Source organism: Wolffia australiana, chromosome 8 (assembly GCF_029677425.1).
Source record: "Wolffia australiana isolate 7733 chromosome 8, ASM2967742v1".
NCBI classification, from domain to species: domain Eukaryota; kingdom Viridiplantae; phylum Streptophyta; class Magnoliopsida; order Alismatales; family Araceae; genus Wolffia; species Wolffia australiana.
In genome coordinates, this window is record NC_135842.1 from 6,887,429 (window position 1) to 6,914,739 (window position 27,311).

The 27,311-nt window shown below is 40.6% G+C and overlaps 5 protein-coding genes across 10 annotated transcripts; 3 read left to right on the plus strand and 2 right to left on the minus strand.

Annotated features, from left to right (window-relative positions):
* Positions 1–1,726: 1,726 nt before the first annotated feature.
* On the plus strand, positions 1,727–6,171 carry NLA (SPX (SYG1/Pho81/XPR1) domain-containing protein). The gene is made up of 6 exons (XM_078580034.1): positions 1,727–2,045; positions 3,369–3,616; positions 4,517–4,804; positions 5,438–5,575; positions 5,807–5,865; positions 5,933–6,171. The coding sequence occupies exons 1-6, from the start codon at positions 1,862–1,864 to the stop codon at positions 6,036–6,038; spliced, it is 1,023 nt and encodes a 340-aa protein (XP_078436160.1). The 5' UTR covers positions 1,727–1,861; the 3' UTR covers positions 6,039–6,171.
* A 162-nt stretch (positions 6,172–6,333) lies between these two features.
* LOC144706940 (serine/arginine-rich splicing factor SR30-like) lies at positions 6,334–11,636 on the minus strand. 4 transcript variants are annotated; one of them, XM_078580031.1, is made up of 14 exons: positions 11,542–11,636; positions 11,065–11,155; positions 9,758–9,823; positions 9,420–9,494; positions 9,216–9,324; positions 9,089–9,135; positions 8,956–9,013; positions 8,645–8,694; positions 8,521–8,577; positions 8,298–8,443; positions 7,626–7,721; positions 6,848–6,881; positions 6,654–6,767; positions 6,334–6,491 (listed from the first exon to the last, which is right to left on the minus strand). In XM_078580031.1, the coding sequence occupies exons 2-14, from the start codon at positions 11,149–11,151 to the stop codon at positions 6,480–6,482; spliced, it is 951 nt and encodes a 316-aa protein (XP_078436157.1). In that variant the 5' UTR covers positions 11,152–11,155; positions 11,542–11,636; the 3' UTR covers positions 6,334–6,479. The 4 variants fall into 4 exon arrangements, 3 of the variants coding, with proteins under 3 accessions (XP_078436157.1, XP_078436159.1, XP_078436158.1); XM_078580033.1 differs by lacking the exon at positions 11,542–11,636 and adding an exon at positions 11,424–11,447; XM_078580032.1 differs by lacking the exon at positions 11,542–11,636 and adding an exon at positions 11,301–11,348.
* Positions 11,637–15,565: 3,929 nt separating this feature from the next.
* LOC144706942 (NADH dehydrogenase [ubiquinone] iron-sulfur protein 5-B-like) lies at positions 15,566–17,299 on the minus strand. 2 transcript variants are annotated; one of them, XM_078580035.1, is made up of 3 exons: positions 17,096–17,299; positions 16,862–16,981; positions 15,566–15,828 (listed from the first exon to the last, which is right to left on the minus strand). In XM_078580035.1, exons 1-2 carry the CDS (start codon positions 17,243–17,245, stop codon positions 16,868–16,870), a joined length of 264 nt encoding a protein of 87 aa, XP_078436161.1. In that variant the 5' UTR covers positions 17,246–17,299; the 3' UTR covers positions 15,566–15,828; positions 16,862–16,867. The 2 variants fall into 2 exon arrangements, with proteins under 2 accessions (XP_078436161.1, XP_078436162.1); XM_078580036.1 differs by lacking the exon at positions 16,862–16,981 and having other exon boundaries at positions 17,096–17,289.
* A 1,725-nt stretch (positions 17,300–19,024) lies between these two features.
* On the plus strand, positions 19,025–20,876 carry LOC144706917 (LYR motif protein). The gene is made up of 2 exons (XM_078580006.1): positions 19,025–19,761; positions 20,691–20,876. The coding sequence occupies exons 1-2, from the start codon at positions 19,062–19,064 to the stop codon at positions 20,804–20,806; spliced, it is 816 nt and encodes a 271-aa protein (XP_078436132.1). The 5' UTR covers positions 19,025–19,061; the 3' UTR covers positions 20,807–20,876.
* A 1,065-nt stretch (positions 20,877–21,941) lies between these two features.
* LOC144706817 (uncharacterized) lies at positions 21,942–25,001 on the plus strand. Of its 2 annotated transcripts, XM_078579883.1 has the most exons (4): positions 21,942–22,078; positions 22,169–22,277; positions 23,797–23,887; positions 24,786–25,001. In XM_078579883.1, exons 2-4 carry the CDS (start codon positions 22,178–22,180, stop codon positions 24,895–24,897), a joined length of 303 nt encoding a protein of 100 aa, XP_078436009.1. In that variant the 5' UTR covers positions 21,942–22,078; positions 22,169–22,177; the 3' UTR covers positions 24,898–25,001. The 2 variants fall into 2 exon arrangements, with proteins under 2 accessions (XP_078436009.1, XP_078436008.1); XM_078579882.1 differs by lacking the exon at positions 21,942–22,078 and having other exon boundaries at positions 22,089–22,277.
* Positions 25,002–27,311: the final 2,310 nt, after the last annotated feature.

Genomic DNA, 27,311 nt, shown 5'->3' on the forward strand with positions numbered 1-27,311 from the left:
ACTGACGGACTATAAACCTCATGAAAACTTCAAGGGGTGAGGTATAGAGACTATTCAATGACCTACAAAAAAACCCTTAACATTCTGCACTTTTGGTTGATGAAGTATATTTTAAATGTGAATATTCTCTCATAACTTACACCACAATTTGAATAGCACACAACCCCAAAATTCCCTTGAGCTATGGATATGGTTTAGAGCAACCACCGAAGAGATGAATTCATAATATGTCTTAGTGGATGACTTCTGTTCAACTGTCATTCTATAAGACTTGGGCATGCCCTACACACAATCCAGGTCATTGCTTAATGTGCAAGCATCTCGGATATTGACAAGTCAAGGATGAGCAGCACGACAAAGCATCATCCTGATGTCATCATTAGTGCAATGTAAGCGGCCGGCACTAGCTCTTTTACTTAATTTGATTATTATGTAGTTCAATATTTATTCTAATTGATAATGACAAATATTAGTGATTTAATAACTATTACATTGACTACCATACCAAATGCTGACTTAGATTTACTTTTAGATGTACTAAGAACTAGTTTGAATTAAAAAACAAAAAGGAAGTCCATCAGAAAAATAAGACCTGGGTTAAAATTTTGGGGTTTCGGATTGCTAGTTGAGATTGGTTCCTTAAGGACTGAAACTGGTGGAGCTTAAGAAGCTGAAACTATGGTGGTAAAAGCTACAAGGAAATGAGGACAACTGATAGCTGCTGCTAAAGACCAATCACTAGAAACTATTTCCAACCATGTCATGTCCGGCCAGGACTCATGAAATATCTATCTATCATCAATCTATTACTATATCTATATATCAGACATATCTATCGGCTTATCTATCCAACTAGGCAAATCCCCCAAAGCCCAAATAAATATATTCATTCAGTCTACCTTTTAATACACTTCCCCTTATCTGGATTTAACCCAGAGACAGACGTTTTTTGTACAACCCCCAAAGTCAAAGCATACATCTTCCCTCTGAATAAAAAAACTATTCTAATTGTTTAGACGCTTCCTCTCACCTGTATTTAACAATAATTACAAGTTTCTAGCTTTACCGTCAACTACCAAATTCGAAATTTATGCTGAATAAATAAACACATGGGATATTCGTTCTAATCTTTAAGACGCTTCCCCTCGCGTGGATTTAACATTAATCACAATATACTAGTTTGTACGTGTCAGCTCAACCTCCGAAGTCCAAATATATCTTCCCATTCTCCTAATCTGTATTAAACATAACTTACAGAATGAACGCTAACCGAGCAACGATAATTCCAAATATTTTTTATTCCAAAGATCTTTCGCAAAACTCATGCACGCGTCGATTATCTTAAAAAAAAAAATCTAAAAATCTGACGGCGGTAATAGACGCGCAACTATTTATTAACTACTTGGCGGTTGGCACACAAAATAATAATAATAATAACTACTTTGCACACCATTTATCATCATGTCGACGCGTCAGTCAAATCCATCGATCATCAGGCAGCGCCGCCATGCTTGACGGCTCGCAATGACAAGAACAGTAAATAAAAAGTCAACAACTTTGGAGCTAGAGCACGCAGATAATTTCAGCGGTTTTTCTGAAAGTCGAGTATTATTTAATGTTCTTTACTTTTTAAAAGTTTTCTGAACGAACGAAGAAGCTTCAACGTGATAGGCTTGATCCAGTGATGTAATCAAGTAGAAAGAGAGCGATAAATACAAAGAGAAATAGAGGGAGGGGTTCTTCATCCCCCATCGCTCTGGAGCTTGCCCAGATCGAAATTTCTCTTTCTTCTTCTTCTACTACTACTATTTGTTATCTCGGTTGGGATCTGAAAGAACCAAAGCAGAATTGGACGGCCAGGATGAAATTTGGGAAGAGATATCAGGAATACATGCAGGGGCAGGTGGAGCTTCCTCAAGTGGGTATCAAGCGTCTGAAGAATATGCTGAAGAAATGCAGGAAGGCGCTTCCGCCCGAGAAGAACAGTTTGAATAGCTGCGTTCAGGATGCATCAGAGAGTAGATGTTGCCAGCAACATTGCCAAGGTATAGATACTTTGATTGTTTTTTAATTTTTATGCTTTAGATTTTTGGAAATAATGCTTGTTATCATCTGTTTTTATACGTGTTATTACCTGTTCTGTATTTCATTATTTTTTCCTGAATGAGTCTATTCTTTTTGTTGTTTTTGGGTTTTTTTTTTAATTTAAGAGGAGAACTGGAAAAAAACACCCAAGATTATTATGTTGGGTGCGCTTCCTTGACCATACTGAAATAATGCGTGTTATCATCTGTATTTATAAGTGTTATTACCATTCCTGCATGAACATGTGGTTTCTTTTTTTCTTTTTTTTTAAAGATGTTTATTAAGAGAGTATTATGCTTGAAAGTGAGACAAAGAGTTTTTTGAAGATTTTGATGTGTGAATATTGTGGGTTTTTAGGATTTTTGAAGATTTAGGACAGTTAGTTTCGTTTTGTTGTTTTCTGGGTAATTTCGTTTCGGGCTCGTTTAAGAATAATTTATTCTCATGAAATGAAAGAAACACTTAAGATTATGATTGTTGGCAGCGCTTCCTTGATCCTACCTGATAGTACTTGAGGAACGTGAACCCATTTCACCAATGATTTTGAACTTCTGTATTTAACTTTTTTTCCCTGAATAACTCTATTCTTCTTGTTGTTTTGGGGGTAATTTTTCCCTTTCAATTAAAACAAGAAAATTGGAAAAAAAACGCCCAAGAGTATGATGTGGGGTGCGCTTCCTTGATTTTACTTAGATTAAACTTGAAGAATGTGAACCCAGTTCTCCGATAATTTTTAAAAACCACAAAGAACTTGGTACCCAGTTCTTCAACTTTCATCCGTTATACACCCGAAAAACAGGAAATCAAAATCCTCCGGGTTTTCTGGGTAACTTGTTTCCGGGTCCTCAACTTTTTCTAATATATTTTGATAAAAAATCCAAGATTATGATGCCGGATAGAACTTCAAGAAATTGAAAAACTCAGTTCTCGTGTTATCATTCACCACACACCCGAAGAACAATAAATCAACTTCTCGAGACATTTCTAAGATTAAAAAGGAAAAACCATATAGGAATGACCCAGTTCTTCTACTGCCATTCATTAAACATCCGAAGAACAGGATATCCTAATCCTGCTCGTTTTCTGGGTAACTTCTAATATTTTTTTATGAAAACCCCAAGATTACGATGCCGGACAGAAATTGAAGAACTTGAATAACCCAGTTCTTGTGCTGTCATTCCCTACAAACCCAAAGAACAGGAAATCAAATACTTGAGACATTCCGAAGATTAAAGAAAAAATATTTATCCTTGTCTAAAGTTCAAACGGGGAAATGTTGGCAGTGTGCGATGGGACCTTCTTCCCGGCGCTCGTCAGCGAGATGTCGGCAGTTTCAGGCTGCTTCAACGAGCGAGCACGGCGACTGCTTGAACTTCATCTCGCCACTGGCCTTAAGAAATACGTCAACGTGCTCAAACGCAGAATGCACATCAGCCACCATGATAATCTCATGCAAGAAGGCAAAGACTTGGTCAACTACGCGATTATCCACTCCATTGCCATGAGAAAACTCCTCAAGAAGTACGACAAGGTATGGATCACTCATCTCCCACCAGGAAAAATAATTTTTGAATCAATTTTGATTACAATCCATGATGAAGAACTTGTCCGGGTTTTCAGCAGATTACCCATCATTTTTTAAAAAAAATTTGATTGAATTAAGTGACATGATTAAGAGCTTGTTCGGTTTTCATCATATTTCTTATTTTATTTGTTTTATTTTAATAAAAGTTCAATTATATTGAAACGTATAATTAAGAGCTTGTTAAGTTTTCATCGGGTTACCACTAAAATTTTATTTTTAATTTAACTTACAACGCATGATTAAGAGCTTGTAAAGTTTTCGACCTGAGTGCCCATAACAAATTAATTTCAGCTAAAATGATTTAATAAGAGTTATTTCGGCATTCATCAGATTACCCAACAAAAATTATATTTTAAATAAAACTAAAGTAAATTAAAACCCATGATTAGGAAATTGTTCCGTAATCATGTTATCCTCCAAAAATATTTAAATAACATTAAACTTGATTAAAACCCATGATTAAGAACTTGTTCCGTAATCATGTTATCCTCCAAAAATATTTAATTAAAATTAAACTTGATTAAAACCCATGATTAAGAACTTGTTCAGTAATCATGTTATCCTCCAAAAATATTTAATTAAAATTAAATTTGATTAGAACCCATGATTAAGAACTTGTTCCGCAATTATGTTATCCTCCAAAAATATTTAATTAAAATTAAATTTGATTAAAACCCATGATTAAGAACTTGTTCCGTAATCATGTTATCCTCCAAAAATATTTAGTTAAAATTAAATTTGATTAAGAACTCTTCTAAAATATGAAAGAACTCTAATCTTGTGGGTGTGGAAAAAAAGTAAATTTGAAGTAAAGGAAGAAAACTAACTTGATCTTGTATGATGCAGATTCATTACTCCAAGAAGGGGCAGGAGTTCAAGAGCCATGCACAGGAGATGCAGATTGAGATCCTTCAGTCCCCCTGGCTGGCTGAGCTGATGGCCTTTTACATCAATGAAAGGGAGTGCACAGCCAAGAAGAAGGGGATGGCGGCGACGGAGGCAATGGCGGCGACGGCGGTGGCGGGGCTCTTCAGAGAGTGTTCCCTCGAATTCAACGAGGGGAAGCCCGTCCTCTGCTGTAGCCTCTTTGACTCAATGAAGCTCGAGGTCAACCTCACTTGCTCCATCTGCCTGGTAAGTGGTTATGTTGAAAAAGTTCTTGTACCTAATATTAGATGACTTTATACTAAGTTAATTGGGGTTTCTTCTGCATAGAATTTGGACAAAGTGTCTGCTTCTAACATCCTGATATTTTTTATGGTATTACATGGTGTTTTCTTGAGATAATTATGCCAATTAGGAGCCCTTGGATTATTTCCAGACATCTTGTTAGCTTTTAATGTTATAAGACTTGAGATGAAGTTATGGCTATTAGGAGCCTCTAGATTTTTACAGGACAAGGTATTTGCTTCTAATATCATAGTGTTTAATAAGACTTTTGGGTTTTTTTTTCTTGAGAGAACTTTGACAATTTGGAGCCACCGGTTATTCACAAGTCAAAGTGTTTGCTTCTTAGACTTAAAAACGAAATTAAGTGGCTTTTCTCCTTAATAAAACTATGAAAGTTAGGAGCCTCTGGTTTTTGCTAAAGTATGGCTAAAGAATTAAGATAAGTTATTGTGTTTTCTCCAAAGACAAGCTAATTGTTTTGTTCTTGAGAAAATTCTGGGATTTTTGCTGGTATTATTTTGTAAGATCTCTGACCAAGTTTTGGGGTTTTTCTTCTGAATTGCATGATGACAAATTGGAGCATGTTGGTTTTTGCAGGACACTGTATTTGATCCAGTTTCTCTCTCTTGTGGGCACATCTTCTGCTATGTGTGTGGCTGCTCTGCTGCATCCACATCCATTGTGGATGGGCTCAAGGCGGCCGACTCCAAAGCCCGGTGTCCTCTCTGTAGACAGGTGAGATCCCCTCACCAATAATTCTACATAACTACCTCTAATCTAATCAAAACTTTAGTTCTACTATAGAATTATCAATACTAAATAGATCACTTGCATTTTTAAAATTTAAACTTTAACTATTCTAAGAATGTAGGGTCAATATTTATTAGTTAACTTTTTTCCTAATTTATATGGCCAGAATTGTATTTTATGAGATTATTTGTGAAGACTGAAATTGGTGTTGTGCAGGATGGAGTGTATAACAAGGCAGTGCACCTTGATGAGTTGTGTATCTTGCTAAAAAACAGGTGGGGTTGAATATCTTTCTCTCTCCTATCTCTCTCTCTCTCTCTAAAAGAATGATGTGGCATGCAGTTGCCCAGAGTACTGGAAGGAGAGGCAGCAAAGCGAGAGGGCTGAGCGTGTTCGACTGGCCAAGGAACATTGGGAATCTCTTTGCCAGGCCTTCACCGGAATTTGAGAACTTCATCATTTTTTTCTTCTTCCCAGTAAAATTCTACTAATATCCTTGGAAGTGTATAAATGTAAATATTTTCCACAATTTTTTGAAGAAATTAAGCAAGATCACCAAAAACCGGTGACCATTTGATAAATAGATATGATCATTAAGTACACACAAGTACTAAATCAATCTCGGTTCCACCTAATGAGTTACTTAACATTATTGGTTCTTTTGTTACTGTTTCCACCAAACTAAACATTAATATCCTGGGTTGACACTGTGTTGGGGTAATTTATTGGTGTGTTCTTAACTCTGGGTCAAAACGAGCTGACATTCAAATCCAACTTAAGAGTGGGATAGAAAGAAAAGACATGGTTCAAGAGAGTCAAAATAAAAAAACCAAGTACCCGTGTTATAATGTTTGGGATGCATATGTAAGATCAAACGGTGTAGATGACCTTAAGATTCCTCCTGCAAAAAAAAGATTTTCTTTTTGTCATCAAGTGAAGGGGATAGGGCTTGAGATCACATATTTAAAAAATCAATCCTTCATAATTACTGTTAAACGAAGTTAATAGTTCGATTTGGCAATCATAAACAAAACATCAATGCCACCCAAATCAATTGCCTTACCGGGATGGGAGATGGGGATTTGCTTCTGCTCTTGCTCCTGCTCCTACTTTTGCTCTTACTCTTAACTGGACTTCTTTCCGGGCTGGGCTTCGGGTCAGGGATCTTGCTCACTCGCTGCACATCGTCAAGCCACGTGTGATACATGAACATAATTATATTTTTCGAGAGAGAAACTATGAGGGAGAGACACTAACAGTGGGCGAAGGGGAACGGCTTCTGGAACGGGATCTGCAAAAAGTTCCACAAATAACGCGTTTAACAGCTTTGATCCGTAATCCTTGGCGTCTCTTCCGCCCCACGTTTAGAAATGTCACCAAGAGAAACAGCCAAACCAGAAATTCCGCTCAAATATTGGAAAAAGTAAACAGAGAAAAGGAAAGGTAGAGAGAGAGAGAGAGAGAGAACGAGGGAAACACCTGAGTAAAACGCGTATTTTCATATCCAGAGAAGGGTTTAGCGACACGACGAGTGAGTAAAACTAGTATTCCCCACAGCAAGAGCTCTCAACCGGGAGGATGAGAGCCATCCGATCCAGCTTTAACGGCGCGATCCGATCCAGCTGGGCCAGCTTGAGGAATAGTTCAAAAATGACACGAAGATGTGTCTCTATATTTAGCGAGATAGGCACTTTTTTTATTTTTTATTATATTGCGGGATTATTCATGGCTACCTTAGCAATAAACTGTTCCACGCAAATAACACAGAGAGTCCCCAATTCCCCAAATCGCCGCACATGCCCCACATCTAGAAGACAGAAAAGGCAAAATTCAACAAGAACAATAAAAGAAAATCTCGGTTTTTACATGTACACTGGGACTTCAGACGAGTAAGCAACAAAATCACTACACACGACAAGCATTTCGAGAGAGAAATACCAAAAATCATTAAGAAATGGAATCTACCCATTAATTATTTAATAAATTATGGTAACAAATGAAAGTGGAAAATTGATGGCCATAACGAGCATATCACCTTGACATTGATCGTTCCTTAGATGGCGAGCGCACAGGTGGGGAAACAGACTTGGATCTTGATCGAGAAGGTGGCTGCTTTGCCTTGGGCGACTTGCTACAGAGTAAACACAAGAGTGAAATACAATTTATGGGTTAGCCGAGGAATGCAGCACTTAACAATAGACATGGTTGTTCTGTTCTGTTCGTTTTAAGCAAACAAAAGATTCGCACAAAAGAACCACACAGGGCCTTGTTCTCTGTTCTGTTCTTTTTTTTTCAGAAACTAACAAAATTCGCACATTCGCACAAAACTAGAACAAAATTCGCACTAAGTGAACAAAAGAACCGCACACGGGTCTGTGCGATGTTCTGTTCGAATTTGTTTTTGTTATGTTCGGAAAACCGAACAGAACGAACAATTCCCACAAAAAGAACAGAACAACCATGTCTACTTAACAAGATGACAACTAGGATTGATGGTCGTCACTGCCCTACATCCCCGAATTGTTGAAGGATGATGAGTGGTAATTGTCGTCTTCAGCGTTCTCTATTTTTACTCTTTCAGATGACAAGAGCAGATGGCAAATTGTGATTCTCCGCATCATTTGTTAGTGGCTAGGATGGCGATGATGATTTGATTCTCATCATTAAAGCCATCGTTAGCAAACCCTAATTTGACAACAGTAGATACCTCAAGCTTCTGCTTTTACTTCTGCTTCTGCTGATGCTCCGGCTAAGACCACGGCTGCGGCTGCGGCTTCTGCTTCTGCTCCGGCTCCTCGTACGAGAACGGCTGCGACTCCTAGAAGTGCTCTTGCGAGAATCATACTCCTTGACCTAAGATGACAAGGGACCGGGAAAGAATGATGTACATGGGGATTAATGGTAACAAAGGGAAGGACCATGAACATTACCCGAATGTATGACCTCGAGAATGCATTACGGAATTCAGAATCATCAAGTTTCCTAATCTGTAGAGAAAATGGTTAAGCCCCCAGCAGATCAAAAAAGCACTTAAAAATGCAGCCACTGACTCACAGCATATCTCATGTCCTCGTAGTTAGTGTAATCAACGATCCCAGTGGTACCTGAAACATAATGAAAACGAATGAAAAGTAACCTCCTTAATGAGATTATTTTTCAAAACCAGCGACGAGGAATTCATTGACAAGAGTTCATATACGAGAATAGACCAGTTGATGGTGCTGACCATTCCAAGCATCACTTAAAGTAATTCACACCGAGTCATACTGCTGATAAATAAATTTAGAATCCTGCTCTAAAATTGATAAGCAGGGTTGAAAATAGACGCATCCATAAACAATTAAGTAAATTTTCACTATGCTCACCACGTCCATCACGAAACACTTGGGAAAAGCAGACATCTCCTGCCCGACGCATATGGTCCTATCAATGATTGAAACCTTTAGATAAACCATTAAATTAAACAAATGAAAGGGGAAAAGAAGAAACATAGCATACCTTTAAGTCTTGCCAAGATGCAGAACTCGGTAAACCAGATACCATAACTGCATCATAGTGGGCCTTAATTACTAAAAGATTCAGAAAATTCTAAAAAAAAATGCAGCTAGCCTGGTTCCTAGCATACCTCTATGTTCAGTTCTTCTAGATACCCCACGGGGACCACTGTAGCTATTATGATTACTATGACGGTCATTAGAAGATGAATTACCACGCCCACCATGAGCTAATTCAACCTGGTAGATTGAAGAAAGAAACACAATCCGGTTTCATAAATGGATTTAATAGGGAGATTAAAGACTACGTGATTGCATTTGGGAGCATAAAGTACCCGAAGCTTATGCCCATCAAAATTATAACCATCACGTCCTCGGATCGCATCGTCAGCATCACGGGCATCTTCAAACTGTCACAGAAACGGTCATTCTCAAGCTCATGAAGACGCATAAGCTTTTCGAAAAAGAAGTAAAGGAGGAAGTGATGAAAAGTGAAGAAGTGAGAAAAGACTTGCAAAGATGAGGAAATAGCATTATATAGAGGAATGGAATCATAGTAAGACCACCCATTAATTTCTATGCCTAGAGAGATAGAATGTAATCGATTTCAATAAAAAATCTAGATAGAACAATATAAGATCAAAAAAATTTTGAGCAAGATGTTACTGAGTACCTCAACGAAAGCATATCCTGGTGGCCTTGGCGGAATTTTCAAGTCTATATCAATAATTCGCCCATACTGCATAAAAAAATCAAAGAGGAAAAATAAAAATAAATAAATAATTAAACGATTAAGTCAAAAAACTGATTCCGCGTCAAAGAACAGAAATTAATATAATACAATAAAATTAGAACATATAAACACGACAAAGATACTCTAAGGATATCATGAGTACTAGCCTTCTGTAAATATCGTCTGAATAAAAGCTCTAAGGTATTTCAAAACATCTCAAACTTTGACAGCACTCGCTGATAGATTCTATGCCAAGAAATACAGAAGAAAAAATAAGCAGAGGGCGGGGTCGCCCACTGACCGTAAGTGTTGACCAAATAAAGTGGGAGAAGTAGCTCCCTATAAATAAAGGACGGTTAAACAGATATAGTCGTCAATTCTCATTTTCTTGGAAGCCAGGAAGCGACAGTAATCCTGTCGGGAAGGCCGGAGCAGCAGAGAGTGCATCCTCGTCTGTTGATCTGGAGGGAGGAGCTCGACATAGAAGAGCCGCCTGGAGATCAGAAGAAGGAGCTGGAGAAATTGATGATCGGGAGGGGAGCTTCATCAGAAGGAATCTCCAGAGATCCGGGAGGAGCGTCTCTGTGGGAGGAGGGGTCGACCAGATCTGTTCTTGATTCCGCATTTTCCTTACTATTTCATCAAGAGCTGAATTCTTTTGGATATTAACATCAATTACGCAGAAGATTGATTTGGATTTGGTCATTGACACTATCGTGTGTATCACTCGCAAACCCCAAACAAAACATTTTTTTATTTTTCAATCATCCAATATTCGAAGCGTTTACCATACTATCAGCACAAATCACAGCAGCTCGTATTCAAACATTCGCACATACTTAATTGTGAAATTTGCAATTAAGTTGCAAATACTTCGTTTTTTTGGGTAGAAATCTCCGTGCTTTCACGAACGCTGAGTATAACTTTGTAGTGAGGAACAGCATACTCCATTCCAAGAGCTAATAACTGCACTCAATCCCACATCATCAATCTAATGAGGAAAATGGAAAATATCTACAGCCAGATTATTAGAACGCTAAATTTTATGAATAACAAGAAAACGTGACGCTTAATTTTGATAAAAATGTTAACTTGGGAACGAATTAATATCTAACAACAATTTTTACAAAAAAACATATAACGGGTTAGAGAAATTACATGCTTCACCCGTACATCGAAGACAAAAGCGGATAGCACAGAAAAGAGCTAATATCAACAAATTCACGATATATAAGTCTACGACTAACCTTGTAAAATAAGTCCTCCACTTCCCGTTCCCGTATATCTCCGGGAAGGTTACCAACATAAACGGTGCGATTAGAGCGGCTACTCATTTTCCTGAAATGTGCACACCAAAAGAGATGAGACGTTCACCAGACCACCCATCAACGATCTTCAAATGAGTAAGAAGCTACGGAAACCGTCGAAATTGAGAGAAAAAATCCCCAGAATTCACAAAAAATTGGGTGAGCAAAGTAACAACCCAATCCGGTCAGGAATCCAAGAAAGACCTCTGCTTCCTTCTGGACTAAGATAGGAAAATGGGTGCAAATTAACGAGTATCAGATAAAGAAAGAAATGAGTATCAGACGCAAATTCAACAAACCCTAAGGGAATGAATCTCGCAATGGAAATAACAGATACATCAGCTGGAACATACCATCGGATCAAAATTAAACAAAAGAATCATGCCAGCTACTTAAACCCTAGAGCTCTGAACCAACCTGTGCAAACTCCGGAGACGCGCGAGGATGACGGAAGAAGACTACGGAGATCGTTCGACGGTTTAAATAGTCGTCCCACCGTTGGCATATTCACAAATTCTACTTTTAAAAGGTAATTTGGTAATTATTGGTGATATCTGACGTAACACGAAACTCAGGAGATCTCGGCCGTTCATGCGATGTGACAGCGACTCTCGATTCATCGAACGGTCATTATTATCCAACGCGTTTCGTTCTGGAATCTTCGGGTTTCATTCGAAAATAAAAAACTTGGGAATTTTGTTTTTATTATTTTTAAAAAATGGTGCCGAGAGAAAAAGAAGATTATTTACTCCCGGCAATTTTCAAATTCTCAACGAACAAGAAAATACCTATATTTATGAAAAAATATACAGAGAGGGGATGGAGAGAGAAAGGGGTGAGAGAGAGAAGGAGAGGTAGAGACAACTGAAGAATGTTGAGAAGTATAGTTCCGGATCGTCCAGGGCATGGGTGATGGACTGGACGGGACAAACTTTGTCCCGTCCGACGTCCGGATTCAGTGCAGGGACGAAGGAGGGGACAAATTTTTGTCCGACGGTAAGAAAACCGTCCTGTCCAGTCCTCGCAGGACAAATTTTTGTTCTGCCCAGTCCTCTCAGGACAATTTTTTTCCCGTCCCTCGTCCCGGACGAGAAAAATGTATTTTATATTTTAAATATATTAATATAGATTTTTTAAGTTTTTTAAGGAATTACGGAGGACTTTGATGCAAATTGTCATTGCGAGGCCACATGGCTACATCTCAACCGTCGGATGTGAATCTGGCGGTTTTCCGTCCAGATTCATCCGTCCAACGTCCGAGACCTCCGGATGGATGGTTTTTTCGTCCCATGGGACGAAAACCTTCCTGTCTGGTGGTCCCCTGGACAAATTTTCATCCCGAAATTTGTCTGTATTTTTGGAAAGGACGATTTTTTCATCCTCGGACGAAAAAATCGTCCCGTCCGCGTCCCTGCACTATAGAAGGAAGAGAGATGGTTAGAGAGATAAAGAGCAAGCCCAAGGGCATGGAAAGAGAGAGAGGATGAAGAGAGAAAAAGAGAGAGATAGAGAGGGAGTGAGTACAGTCCACTATTGTCCTTTTGCCTGAGAGGCCTACCTACAGTGCACCACAAAGTGACAAATGCGGACGGCTAGGGGGGCCGCGCACACTCCATGCATTACCACGCTGCGGGCTCTAGCACACTAACGATGACGAGCAACCTTCTCTTTGCTACTTATAGGTGCCACTCATGTATTTTTTCCTTTTCTGCACCGAGAGCCTGGGGCAGTAGAGTCCATGTGTAATTAGGACATGTACGCCCGCTCCACACCTATAAACGATGTTGAAGACTACATTTAATAAATAAAATCTCCTAGGGTTGCGTCCAGGGCACGGCTGGATCAATCTACCCGGCACCGTGTTTTTTGCCAAAAACAAAAAAAACAGTCCAGTATCATCCTTCACGAGGAAGCTGGACGGTTGGCTAGTTTTCGTCCCATTTTAATAGGGTAGTTTGAAACCATCCCATCACGAAATCATATTGTCTGGAATTGTCTTGTCAGGCAACTGTCCCTGTCATGTCCCTCGTCTAGGATGGTACAATATAGGTCACCAGTTTATTAATCGGTCTAAATGAAAAATAGTTTTCGGTCAGCTCTCGTTGGGCTCTGGGATTTTCTCTGTCTTTGCCTATACTCTTGCATTATCACTCTCTTTATCCTTCTGATTATTTACCTCTCTCCCTCTCTTGTTGCCTCTATGTATATCTATCATTTAAGTTTAATTATCTCTATTTCACTCTTTGTGTGTATGTCTACCCTCTTTAATTTGTTTGCCTTTAGTTCACTCTACAATATTTATAACTCTTTCTCTATTTATCTGTCTTCAGTTATCTATCCTCTCTTTTTACCCCTAAGCAAATTGTGTGCCTATAGTTCTTTTTGCTATCATTCTCTCATTTCCTTTTTTGTCTCAAACTGTTTTCGTTTGTCTTTGTTTCTTATATGTTATGTGTATATCTATATCAATCTCAATTCTTGTATCTCTATATTTATCTCTATTTAGCTTTGATATCTTCCCTTTTATTTCTGGGCCTTTAGCTCTTGTGTCAAAGAACTAGGGCAATCTATTTGTCCCAGTTCAAATTTACTCTCATTCCCCTCAGGTTTTACAGTATATTGCTTCATAAAGCTCATTCATTCTGTGCATCCCCGTCTTTCTATATATCTCTATTCGTCTCCATCATTCTAGCTATCTTCTTCTATTCAGCAAACATTTTCTCTAAATCTCAAAGTTCATCTCTCACTCTGGTAGGAGTAACCCAAACTATTCTCATTCTCCATCTCGTCTTCGCACGTCCCTTTCACGAGTTTTGCTGTCGGTTGCTACAATTAATTTAATTTAATGCATATTTAATATACAAGTACTATACATTTAGTACTGTTCAAACATATTTCAGTTGTATTGTCTCATATTATCAAACATTTATGAATCAGCAAAGTCTGAACTGAGAAATAGAGAACATCCAACAGTTCAAAAATAAAATTATAACTGGAAAAACAAAATTAATTATACCACAAATGATTCCGGGGATGATCCTCACTCCGGAAGTGAGGCCAATGCAAGAAAAAAATATTAATAAAAAAGTACATCAAAGGAAAATAACAAAAATTTTCATAATTTTTGTTTCCCCTCTGTCCAATGCATCTGCACCGAACGGCTTTTTCATCCAGGGATGAAAACACTGTCCCGTGCTTCATCTGGCTGACAAATTTCCGTCGCATCACTCATACAACACGTTGGATAGGACGGTCATTTCATCCCTGGACAAAAAATTGTCCCATCGGCAGCAGTGAACCAAAGGAGTGTGAAGTGAGGATAGTCAGCTCACTAACATGGGCCAGTTGCTGCATGGTGCAGTTCAAAATTTTGAACTGCCTTTTTCACAGCCAGCTAGACATGGCCGTTCGGTTCTTTCTGTGCGAATTTGTGCCAATCGTTCGTTCTGTTCGGTTTTCCAAACAGAACAAAACCGAATTCGTACAAAACATCGCACAAACCCATGTGCGGTTCTTTTGTTCGTATTGAGCAGATTTTGTTCTAATTTTTTTCTAAAGCGTAAATTTTGTTCCAATGTGCATTTTGTTCGTTTTTTAAAATAAAAAATAACATAAAAAAAGAACAAGGCCCTGTGCCGTTCTTTTGTGTGAATTTCTTGTTTGTTTCAAACGAACAGAACATAACAACCATGTATACAGCCAGCCGAGCATTTGCTCTGCCCACTGCTCAGGGCTTGGGCCAGAGCCAATGGGCAATGTTTATCAGTTATTTATAAAATAACGTGAATATTAAATAAACGACTCATACGGACAATTGGTAAAGAGGCTTGGTTTGGGCAGGAGGCGGTTAAGATTTCTGCCCCAAAACCACCCTCGTCACTGCCCAAAGGGTTTGGGATGGTCGGAAATTCGCCATGCTGGAGTGAAAATTTATGCACTGCACTGCTCGACCATCCCTAGAGTGAGGGAAGCAAGAATGCATCCAGAGAGAGGAAAATAGCTGGATATGAAAAAATGGAAGAATTTTGAAGAAAAAATAAGAGTGCAGAGATAAAAGGCCTAAGTAAGGATTCCTATAGCACAATGAGAGCCAGAGGGACAGCTAAAAACAGTATAAAAGTTAAAAAGAGAAATGTTGACAGGAAAATGGAAAGCGCAAGAGTGTGGGAAGACATTGAAAAAGGGTAGAGAACTAGGAAGAGAAAATATCAACAAAATAGAGGTAAATAGAGAAATAGAGATAGAGAGATAGAGAGAGAAACTATTGTGAAAATAGAGACTTTAACAAAGTTATGGAAAGAGAAACATTAAGAAGAGAGAGGTGTTGAGAGAGGAGTTTAGACAGGAAAAAACTAAATAGAGTTTTAGAGAGAGAGAATGGTAGAACGAGAGAGCATTAAGAAAAGAGAGATGTTGAGAGAGAAAGAAAGAGGCCAGAACATCCGGCAGATAAAGCAATTTATTGTCATGCCAACGGCACAATCGGTAGAGCAAGAACGAAGCACCGAAAATCGACAAGGAAACCGAAACCAATCCGACTTAAATTTCAAAAAGGAATTTTCTTTATTCAGGTAAGAGAGGGCGACGGTCATGGCACTAGTGATGAGCTGATCCACCCACATCTTCGGCCTCCCCCTTCGCCTTCCTCTCTGCCGCTCTAATCTGGCGCTGCTCCTCTTTGTAAATCCGGTTCCGCCTTTGGAACTGCACCACCATCCATTACATCTCTAAGAACTTTGTAGAGAGAGAGAGAGAGAGAGGGAAATTTAAGCATAGTGAGGTAGAAAGAGTAATATCATCATTTTTTCCCTCCATTCAACCTCATAAGTAATCTAACAAGAGGTTAATTTGATCACTAGCATCTTCTTGTCCGCTAAAAATGAAGGATCTAACAAGAATACCCAATTGAGACAGTGAAGAACTTTTATAATGAAGAAAAATAATGTTGTTATCGTAAAATATGAGATTGTAGAACATCGGCATGAAGAAATGGAAATACAAGCATAGTGAGGGAGATGAAGTAATATCATCATTTTTTCCATCCATTCAACCTCAAAAGTAATCTAACAAGAGGTTAATTTGATCATTAGCATCTTCTTGTCGCTTGAAAATGAAGGATCCGACAAGAAAGACCAATTGCGAGAGTGAAGAACTTTTATAATGAAGAAAAATAATGTTGTTATCGTAAAATAGGAGATCTATTGATCATCAGCACGAAGAAATGGGAGATCTTTGGCCATAATGTAGAGAATCGAGAAAAGTAAAGATAATCCAGGTAAGGAGAAAGTGCAATTAATCACGCCTCGTCCACAATGCAAATCCGTATAAGCTTCCAACAATGCGGCTAAATAAGAATTAAATTAACCGAGGGTAACAAGTTTCAACAATGAGCAAATCTCCCGGGAGAAAATTTGCCAACGGATTTTTTTTGCGATGAAAAAAAACCTAATAATTGGAAATACTTGGGTATAACAGAATAATAATCGAGAAACTCATTCGAAATAAAAAAGTACAAAATATCAATTTTTGATGTAGTGGAAGCGCAAGGAAACAATCAAGAATGATAATCGCCATTGGAGCAAACTAAAAGTACAAATGGTTCAAAGTAAATGCGTAAGATCCATTTGAGGCATGAATTTGATAATGAACCGCCCTTTCGTTACCAAACACTGGCATATTTTCGGAACAACTTTGTCAAATCTTGTCGCAGAAAATCCGTTTTGATCGGCTTACTTACAACATTTCAAACACGCCCCAGAGAAATCGTTTCCCAATTGTATCCAATCAGCGCGTCTAATCCTTCAAGGGCTCGAAAAGTCGCCGAGAAAAAACCCTCCACAAGAAAACCCAGGGCGATCTTCGCCCAACAGAGCCAAAAAACAAAGAAAAACACGAAAATCCACAGCCGAATATCACAATTACCAAAAGGGAAGCAAATTTGAGTGAAAATGAACAGCGATTGCGACCGTACCTCTTTGGAGTGGTGGAGACATTCAAGATAATCTTCCCTGAGCAAGGCGCAATCTTTGGGCTCCCGACACCTCGACATACACTCGCTGAAGTCGTTCCAGAAATCATAGCAACGCCCCTTATTGCCGGTGATCCCCCATCCCGACGCCATATCTGCTCCCCTTCTTCTTCCTCCTCTCCCTCCCCCCCTCTCTCTCTCCTGTTCAGTCAAGAAACTTAGTATATACACATTTCACAATGGTCACAGACCCTATAAATTCTTAATTACCTTTTTGCCCCCAAAAATATTTATTTGTACTAAATACCCTTATTTAACAATACTCCTCTGTACTAATTATAGTTCTGGATCGTCGGGGACGTGGACGATGGAAAGGATGGGACGAAGTCCATCCCTTCCTACATCCCAATTTTTAGTGTTTCGCCTAAAATGTCCCGTCCCATTTTTTTCGTCCACATCCCGTCCCGTCCGAAACTGTCCAGTCCAACGTCCCAGGACGAAACAGGCAGTGTGTCAGCATTAGACCACTCAGAAATTGACACGTGGCGCAGCACGTGCATTGGGCAGGTGGACCTGTCAGGCGCATACTATACTCCCACAGGACGAAATAACTGTCTCGTCCCCCATCCAAGGCCCCAGACGGGACGGTTATTTCGTCCATGGACGCAGCAATCGTCCCGTCCGGGAAGAGGCGGACGATTCTTCGTCCCGTCAAACGTCCAAAGTCCTGGGCGGGATGATTTTTTCGTCCACTGACGAAATTACCGTCCCGTTCACGTCCCTGCAATATATACTAATCACGGGGTCTCCCTATCCCACGTCGGCACCATCCCTGGTCACAACGGTCATGAAACCCCATATAAGAACATTTTTTCCCTGTATAATATAACACTGCTTACAAATTACACTCCTCTCCTCTTAACACCATCCTTCCTACAACATTAAAATCAATGTCATCGTCATCGTCATCCACCCACTTTCAATACCATGTATGGGATTTTATCATCCTTTGTAACTGACATACTTGATCTACAGAATGCAAGACAAATTGGGAACATCGTTAAGTATAACTCATAAATATATCACAAACATTACCCGTAACAATAAAGGTAAGCCATGCGAACAATTTATGATAGGATGATAGATGACTGATGATGGAAATGACTGAAGGATTGAGGGAAAGAGAGAGAATCAGAACCGAAACCCAAGGAGCCGATACAGCTGCAAGAGACTACGAGAGTCACTGACTGAGCGGAACGAATGATTGAGCTGGACTGATGACATAATGGCGACGATGATGAAATGCATACGAATGATAACAGAATAGCAGTATGGACAGATATAATGCAGGAACACGGACGGGACATGACGAAAAAAATGCCCCGTTTGCGAGGTGGACGAAAACCAGGAAGGAAATTCGTACCAGGATGAATGGAGGGGACGGTTTTCGTCCACTCGGACGAAAAAAATCGTCATGTTCGGAGGTCTCAGACGAAAAAATCGTCCCATCCGCGTCCCTACACTGATTCCGGACGATCCAGAACTATACATGACTAGACATAGTTGTTCTGTTATGTTCGTTTGAAATGAACAAAAAATTCACACAAAAGAATCCCACATAGCCTTGTTCTTTGTTCCGCTCTTTTTTTGTGCAAATCAAACAAAATTCGCACATTCGAACAAAATTAGAACAAAATTTGCACAAAGCGAACAATAGAACCACACACCGGTCTGTGCGAGGATCTGTTCGAACCTGATATTGTTCTGTTTGAAAAACGAAGAGAACTAACAATCTGTCTTCTGAAGACAGATGAACAGAATGCTACTCAGTCCCGTCATCCGTCATCCTACTATCAAGGGTTCATAGATGGGGATTTGGATGACGGATGACGAGTTTCATCATCGTTCAGTATAAATTAGAGAAGCGAGGCCTGTTCATCTCGTGAGCTCTGGGAATGGAGGGAGGAGGATGACGACGACGATGAGAACGAGCGATCGGGGAGGTCCGTCGAGGCATGGGGTGGAATCCTGCACGAAGCAGCTTCAATCATGGCAGCCATTTAATCCGCAAGCCGAGCCTTCATCCCCAATTCTCATCAAGAAACCCTGCCGATCCGATCGATCCACGGCCCCAATCCTCATCGATCCCTTCGATTTCTCCAATCTCTCCTTGATCGAAGACATCTCGCGGCAAATTCCTAGAAATCCGGACAACAGCGAAGTCGGATGGCTTGCCAGGAAGCGCAGGAGGCGACGCGCCGTTTCCCGTTCCGTTTCCGGCCGGAGCTGCGAGCGGAACGGGGCTTGCCGCCGCCGATGCCGTTCCGTCGGCGGCTGTTCGAACTACGCGACTTGTTCGGATTTCCCCGTTGCGACGGTGGGAACGGACTCCAGCGGGGAGCTGTTCGTCAACGGAGATGGGATTTGGGGATCTGAAGTTGGCGAATTGAGGGGAAAGGATGGTGGAAATGGTAATTGTGGGATGGATAGGGAAATTTCCGTGGTTTCTTCTTTGCAGTGTGGATTGGGCGTTGTGGATTTGGCGTGGAATGATTTAGGGTATGGCAGCGAGACTGGGTACAGGGGAGATGCTGAGATTGGTTATGGGGATGAGGTTGATGAGGAGGAAGAAGATGGACGGATGCTTTTGTGGGGAGATCGGTTCGGAGGTATGTGGTGTATGGCTCGAAATTGAATTCCGATTGTCTTCGAAATTGGAAAACTTCGTACCAATGCGGATTTTTGATGATGCAAATTTGTCGCATGGAAGAAATTTGATTAGCGGATGGCGGGTTTTGTGTAGATTTTGGCTGTTCTTTGAAGAAATTTTTGGAGCTCTTGAAATCGTTTCATGTGAAATTAGTTTCCTTGGGGAGAATACGCGGCATGTTTGATCGAAAATTGGATCATCTCGCATTCTTTTTTCTTGATGAAATTCATCCTCCACTCTGTTTCTCTCTCTCTCTGATTGAAAATTTGGCTAGATTCGCCACCCTTAGTGTTTTCTTCATTCGAGAAATTAATCTTTGAGCATATTAATCATATTCTGGTGAAGGAACCAGGGACAAGATCTGCTCCTGTTTAATGTTGAATTTCTCTTCCTGATAATTGTTACGTTCTTCCATCACTGATGAAATGTTCATTTAACTCTTGTAATCATTGAATATCGGTCTTTCTATGATCAAGAGAATTAGGAGGGGGGAATGGTTGTTTGACCTGCCTTTTTGTATTTAATTTCTCTGTCTGAAAATTTTGCTAGATTCTTCTAAAATTAATGGATTTTCTTCATTATATACCGGTAGTTCTTGAACATCTATCACCGTATAATCCAAAAGGTCGAGAAGAAAGGGCTGCCTGATCTGCCTGTGTTTATTTCCATTGGTTTAGGAATTTTTTCTTTTGGGTGAACTAAAACTTAGGTCTTATTAATCTTTTTAGAGTTCGAAATCGATTTTCTTTGTTGGACTGAGAGATCTTTTTTTTCTTTGCAAGAACCTTGAAAACCTTCCATTTTTTGCATGGGCTGAGCTTTGAATGCCACAATGATTATTATTGTTGGAAATTAGTGGATGATGATTTGATCTATGTTTCATTATAGCTGACGGTGACGGGGGGAAGATTGATGGCGAGAGCAGCTTCTCCGAACAGAAGATTCCTCACAGATTCAGAAGGAAGAAGCACGAGCCGTGTTATGCTGATCCCATGAAAATATGAGATTCATATGTTATTAACCCTTTCTTTGTAAAGTTGTTCAAACTTTCGCAGAATTATCTTTATTTGATGATTCTCTCTCTCTCTCTCTCTTTCCCCATCTCTTTCTCTCTTTCCTTGTTTCTCTCTCTATCTCTATCTCTTTCTCTCTCCCCTCTCTCTCTTCTCTTCCCTCTCTCCCTATCTCTCTCCCCCTCTCCCCCCGCACTCTCTCTCTTCCTCATTCCCTCTCTCCCACTATCACTCTCTCTCCCTCTATATCTCTTATTTCTCTCTCCACTCTCCCCCTCACTCTCTCTATCTCTCTCCCCTTTTCTTTCTCTTTCCCTCTCTATCTCTCTCTATCACTCCCTATCTCTCTCCCCTTTTCTCTCTCTTTCCCTCTCTATCTCTCCCTCATTCCCTCTCTATCTCTCTATCTCTCCCCCCTCTCTCTCTTTCCCTCTCTATCTCTCTCTATCTTTCCTTATCTCTCCCTCTCCCCCTTTCCCTCTCTATCTCTCTCTATCTCTTTCTATCTCTTCCTATCTCTCTCCCCCCTTCTCTCTTTTTCCCTCTCTATCTCTCTTTATCTCTCTTCCCCTCTCTATCTCTCTCCTCCCCTCTTTTTCTCTTCCCATCTCTATCTCTCTCTCTCTCTCTCCCCCTCTCTTTCTCTCTCTATCTCTCTCTGTCTCTCTCCCCCCTTCTTTTTCTCTTCCCGTCTCTATATCTCTCTCTATCCCTCTCTCTTTCTCTCCCTATCTCTCTCCCCCTCTTTTTCTCTTCCCCTCTCTTTCTCTCCCTCTCTCTCTCCGAACTCATCTCTCCCTATCTTTCTCTATTTCTCTCTCTTTCTCTCTCCCTCTCTCCCTCTCTCCCACACACTTCCAACAACACTTCCCCTGAAACATTGTACAAACATGGTCATATCAATCTGGCTTTGTGATTGTCTTTCCCTCTCTAAACCCTTCCTAAGCAGATATTTGCAAACTTGGGCTGAATAATCTGGCTCTCTCTCTCGGTTTGGGAGAAAAAGGGTCAGTGTGAAAATACCCAATTACGAATAATGATGTATTTTCCTTAAGATTAAGAACAAAAAGGGGGAGTTTTGGGATAAATTGGCTTGGCGACGTGTAGTCTTCTGGATGGCTGACGTGGTAGTTGGAGGGGGGGAAGCTTCAGAGGGAGTAATTGACAGGTGGCGCGTGTTGTAGTTTTCTATCGTGTAGTTCGCTCCCAAAACCAGCAGCGACGCCCACGGCTTACAACGGCGGCGATAGGCGATATTTAAAGGTTGCCCTGTTCGTCAATTCTCTCAGAGATTTGATCTTCTTCTTCCCACTGCTCAAAGATTTGATCTTGATCTTGTTCTTGTTCTGAAAGTTTTGGACAATGTCGGAGAACCAAGCCGCCCCAGCCGCCGCGGCCGCCGCCTCCACCGCCATGGAATCTGCCAGGAAGTGGGTCGTCGCGAACAAGCTCAAAGCTGTTGGTATATCTCTCTCTCTCTTATGATTATTTATTTATTGGTGTTTACTTCTCTCTCCAAATGTATAGAGAGAGAGAAGAGAGAGGGGGGAAGCGAAACAGAGAGAAAGAGAGGGGGAAGAGGGAGAAAAAAGAGAGGGGAGGGGAATAGATAGAGAAAGAGTGTGAGAGAGGGGGGAAGAGATAGAGAAAGAGAGAGAGGGGGGAAGAGATAGAGAAAGAGAGAGAGAAGGGGGAAGAGATAGAGAAAGAGTGAGAGAGAGGGGGGAAGAGATAGAGAAAGAGTGAGAGAGAGGGGGGAAGAGAGAGAGAAAGAGAGAGAGAGGGGGGGGAGGGGAGAGAGAAGGCGAGAGAGGGGGGGGAAGAGATAGAGAAAGAGTGAGAGAGAGGGGGGAAGAGATAGAGAAAGAGTGAGAGAGAGGGGGGGAGAGATAGAGAAAGAGTGAGAGAGAGGGGGGAAGAGATAGAGAAAGAGTGAGAGAGAGGGGGGGAGAGATAGAGAAAGAGAGAGAGAGGGGGGAAGAGATAGAGAAAGAGTGAGAGAGAGGGGGGAAGAGATAGAAAAAGAGTGAGAGAGGGGGGAAGAGATAGAGAGAGAGAGAGAGAAAAAAGAAAGAGACGGGGGGAGAGAAAAACAGAGAAAAAGAGAGAGGGGAAGAGATAGAGAAAGAGTGAGAGCGAGGGGAAGAAAGAAAAAAGAGAGACGGGGGGGAGAGAAACAGATAGAAAAAGAGAGAGATGAGAGAGACGCAGAGAAAGAGAGGGAGAGGGGAAGAGAGAGATGAGAGAGACACAGAGAAAGACAGAGAGGGAGGAGAGAGAAAGAGAAAGGAGAGAAAGACGGACACTGAAAATTATATTGGTGGTTTGATAGATGGATAGAGAAATAGATAACCTTCTCTCTCTGCACATCCATCCTTCTATTGATGTAACCATCTAATTTTTCTCTCTTGCTCTCTTTCTACGTCTTCCTCTATTCCTGTATCTCTCTCTCTATCTATCGTACTATCAATCTAAAATTTTCTTTGTGTATGTGTATCTCTCTTTTTTCCTGTTTCTCTCTATCCTGTTAATTTTCTGTCTGTTTGTCTCTCTATCTATTTATTTTCTGTGTTTCTGTACATCTCTCTATCTATCTATTAATTTGCTCTCTGTCTGCCTATTAATGTTCTCTGTCTATCTCTCTCTCTATCTATTGATTTTCTCTGCATGTCTGCCTATCTCTGTCTCTATCTATTAACTTTCTGTCTGTCTCTGTAAGTCAATTTATCAGTCTAAACTTGACCTTAGCCAAAAGGCAGAGATAAGCACATCTATCTACCTCTTTTTTTAACCTCTACATCTATCCATCTGTGCGATGCATCCAACCCATTCATCTCTATCTCTGATCTACACATCCATCTAACCCATTCATTAGTCTTCGTATTTATCGACTAATCAATCCATCTATCTATCTATACTATACATGGATGTCTCGTTATCTCTCTCTCTTCTGATCTTCTGCATGCAATAATTATTCTCAGGCTGTCTCTGGGTGAGCGGGATAACGGGCTCCGTGGCCTACAACTGGTCGCAGCCGGCGATGAAAACGAGCGTCAAGCTCATCCACGCTCGGTCAGATTCCTCTCCTTGAATTTCTAAATATGCGCTGAAACTTTCTACATATATTTGAATTTCTAGAAGAGAGAGAGAGAGAGAAAGAGAAAAAAATGAGGGCAAGAGTGAGTGAAAAAGAGAGACATTGAGAGAGAAAGAGAGAGAGAGACAGTTAAAAAAAAGAGAGAAAGATAGAGTGAGAAGAGGGACAGATAAAAAGAGTGAGTGAGAAAGAAAAGGATAGAGAGAGAGACAGGAAGAGAGAGTGAGAAAGAGAGACAGATAAAAAGAGAGTGCGAAAGAGAGGCATAGAGAGATGAAGAAGAGGAGTGAGTGGAAAGAAAGGGATAGAGAGAGAGAGTCAGGAAGAGAGAGTGAGAAAGAGAGACAGATAAAAAGAGAATGAGAAAGAGAGGAATAGAGAGATAGAGAAGAGGAGAGAGTCAGAAAGAAAGGGATAGAGAGAGAGAGGAAGAGAGAGTGAGAAAGAAAGGGATAGAGAGAGAGGAAGAGAGAGTGAGAAAGGGAGACAGATAAAAAGAGAGTGAGAAAGAAAGGGATAGAGAGATAGAGGTGAAGAGAGAGTGAGAAAGAGAATGAGAGAAAGAGAAAGAGAGAAAGAGAATGAGAGTGAGAAAGAGAGAGAGAGTGAGAAACAGAGAGAGAATGAGAGAGAGAGAGAAAGAAAGAGAGAATGAGAGAAAGAAAGAGAGTGAGAAAGAAAGATAAAATGAGAGAAAGAAAGAGAGTGAGAAAGAAAGACAGAATGAGAGAGAGAATGATAGAAAGAAAGAGAGGAAGAGAGAGATAGAGAGAGAGAGAAAGAAAGAGAGAATGAGAGAGAGAGAAAGAGAGAAGGAAAGAGAGAGAACCGAGTATTATTCTATATGTAGTTGAATTTCTTTGTTTCTCGCAGGCTCCATGCTCAGGCTCTCACTCTGGCCGCCCTGGCCGGCGCCGCCGCCGTGGAGTACTACGATCGCCAGCACGGCTCCAAAGCGGAGCGCCAGACTGATTCTCAGTTTTAGACAGCGTGCCCTCTTCATGTCGCTTGATGATTCCTCGTGATCACTGTCTTTGTGATCATATGATAATTTGGAAAATTATATGATATTCCCACGTCTCTATTTTCCGTTTCGTTGTCCATTTAGTTTTACATACTTTATCTGAAGTTCTCAACTGAAGCCTAAATGAATATGAACCCCAACGTACTTTTCAAGAGTTAAAATAACGAAATTGAGAGGTTAAGTCAAATAATTTAATAAAGCCCTCGTTATATCTGAGAATCTGAATGGGATTAGTGGGTTTTTTCAGGCTGATATGTTAAGAGCTTAGTTCTAGCAAAGTAGATTAGTAAACATCATCATTCTAATAAAACTATCATTGAGTGTAAGGGTTGGATTGTTGTAAAACCCATCAATAACCCACCTCAGTACAAGTTACCATCCATTATTATCACATTCTCAACATGTAAAAGCAGTGCTAATGTTGAGACAAGCAGGGTGTTAATGCACTGACAAGTTGTCATCATTCCAAAGAATGTTAAGCCACTCTGTAACAACGCGACAACCAAGATGTCGATGTATCAGTGTACGGACGCCGTCACCATCTTTCCACTTCTTTCTTTCTCGTTTCTCTCTCTGGCGCTCTTCTGTAGCTCTCTCGTTCCTCTCTCTCTCTATCTCTCTCTTTCTCTCTGGCTCTCTTGTCTCGCCCTCTCAATCCTCTCTATCCCTCTTTCTCTCTCGAGCTATTCTCTCTATTTCTGGTTCCTCTCTGCACTGTGTTGGCTGTGGGAAGCTGAGAGTTTCTCAAGAACCTACTAATTCAGGCAAAGAATGTAGAGGAAGAAAGAAGAAGAAGACTCGTGATAAAAAAAATCACCGTATCATTTCATCAAACACATACTGTCCTTTTAAAGGAGTTTTACACGTGGAGAGAGAAAGAAAAGCGTTAACTAACTCCACGGCTTAGTTGGCATCTGTCTGACGTGGCCAAATCCTGGCCGTAATAACTCGTTCAAGTGGGTGGTCGAGATTAGTCTGTAACAAGCTCCGTAACGACCTGGAACAGAAAAGAGTTACCAGAAGAGGAAAAACCCCGACGTTCTAGAAACGGGATTCGGCGGTCCTCCGGGCGAGCTTGAGCAATACCCATCATTCTCCTCCTTGCTCGAGCTCCTCCGTGCCGAGACGACGTACTCCAAGGCGTCCTCGCATTTCTTGAAATTTTAATCTTCCAAGTGCTTTGGTGAAAATATCCGCTAGCTGATCCTCTGTCGGAACGTAGCTAATTTCAACCTTCTTCTCTTCAACACACTAACGAATGAAATGGTATCTTGTATCAATGTGTTTCGTTCGGTTATGATGGATTGGATTCTTGCTTAGAATGATCGCAGATTGGTTGTCCACCATTAGCTTTACTGTCATCTTCTCTTCACCCTTCATTTCACAAATCAAATGATTTAACCACACACCTTGACAAGCAGCTTCTGTAGCAGCTATGTATTCAGATTCACATGAGGACAGAGCCACTATTTTCTGCTTCTGAGATCCCCAGCTGATCGTTCTTCCACCCAGGAAGAAGATATACCTGGAGGTGCTCTTCCGATCATTTATGTCTCCTGCAAAATCACTGTCGCTGAAACCAATCAGTTCAGCATTTGTACCTCCTTTCTTGTAGATGAGTCCATAATCAGCTGTCTCTTTCACATATCTCAGAATCCTCTTGACTCCACAGTAGTGTTCTTGAGTTGGATTCTCCATGAATCTGCTCAATATTCCCACAGAATAGAGCAAATCCGGTCTTGTATGGGTCAGATATCTTAGGCTTCCAATCAAGCTTCTGTATTCTGTGGCATTCGTTCTTGTACTCTTCTCGTCCTGAGTGAATTTTGCACGAGCTTCTAGTGGAGTAGAAACCCCATTACAATTTGCCAACCCTGCACCTTCCAGGATTTTCTGAGCATAGACCTTCTGTGTAAGATAGATCATGTCTTCTTCTTGTCTCACCTCAAGTCCAAGATAAGAGCTGAGGGATCCAAGATCACTCATGTCGAACTCTTTCTTCATCTGCATCTTGAATGTCACGATTTCTTCTGCACTGGAACCCGTGGCAATCAAATCATCAACATAAACGCCAATAATCAAAGTTTTATAACCTGATCTCCTCAGGTATAGAGCTTTCTCATATTCACTCTTGGCGAATCCAAGTGACAACAAGCACTTATGGAGTTTGAAATACCAGGCCCTTGGTGCTTGTTTCAACCCATACAGAGCTTTCTTCAAGTGGAGCACATGGCTCTCCTTCCCTTCAACTGCAAAACCTTCAGGTTGCTGCACATGTATGACTTCCTCAACCTCTCCATTTAGGAATGCCGATTTCACATCTAAGTGGTGAATCACCCATCTCCTTTCAGATGCCAGAGCAATGAGAGCTCTAA

Bases quoted from the DNA above. Each gene is read 5' to 3' on its own strand.
- LOC144706942 (XM_078580035.1), bottom strand. From the start codon at position 17,245: ATGGCGTCGGGATGGGGGATCACCGGCAATAAGGGGCGTTGCTATGAT. The intron at 16,982-17,095 runs GTACGGTCGCAA...TGTTGGGCGAAG, and splicing joins GTCTCCACCACTCCAAAGAG to ATCGCCCTGGGTTTTCTTGT.
- NLA (XM_078580034.1), top strand. From the start codon at position 1,862: ATGAAATTTGGGAAGAGATATCAGGAATACATGCAGGGGCAGGTGGAG. The intron at 2,046-3,368 runs GTATAGATACTT...AAATGTTGGCAG, and splicing joins TTGCCAGCAACATTGCCAAG to TGTGCGATGGGACCTTCTTC. The intron at 5,576-5,806 runs GTGAGATCCCCT...GGTGTTGTGCAG, and splicing joins GGTGTCCTCTCTGTAGACAG to GATGGAGTGTATAACAAGGC.
- LOC144706817 (XM_078579883.1), top strand. From the start codon at position 22,178: ATGTCGGAGAACCAAGCCGCCCCAGCCGCCGCGGCCGCCGCCTCCACC. The intron at 22,278-23,796 runs GTATATCTCTCT...AATTATTCTCAG, and splicing joins GAACAAGCTCAAAGCTGTTG to GCTGTCTCTGGGTGAGCGGG. The intron at 23,888-24,785 runs GTCAGATTCCTC...TGTTTCTCGCAG, and splicing joins GTCAAGCTCATCCACGCTCG to GCTCCATGCTCAGGCTCTCA.
- LOC144706917 (XM_078580006.1), top strand. From the start codon at position 19,062: ATGACGACGACGATGAGAACGAGCGATCGGGGAGGTCCGTCGAGGCAT. The intron at 19,762-20,690 runs GTATGTGGTGTA...GTTTCATTATAG, and splicing joins GTGGGGAGATCGGTTCGGAG to CTGACGGTGACGGGGGGAAG.
- LOC144706940 (XM_078580031.1), bottom strand. From the start codon at position 11,151: ATGAGTAGCCGCTCTAATCGCACCGTTTATGTTGGTAACCTTCCCGGA. The intron at 8,695-8,955 runs GTGAGCATAGTG...ATTATGTTTCAG, and splicing joins AGTGTTTCGTGATGGACGTG to GTACCACTGGGATCGTTGAT. The intron at 6,768-6,847 runs GTTAGTGTCTCT...GACGATGTGCAG, and splicing joins GCCGTTCCCCTTCGCCCACT to CGAGTGAGCAAGATCCCTGA.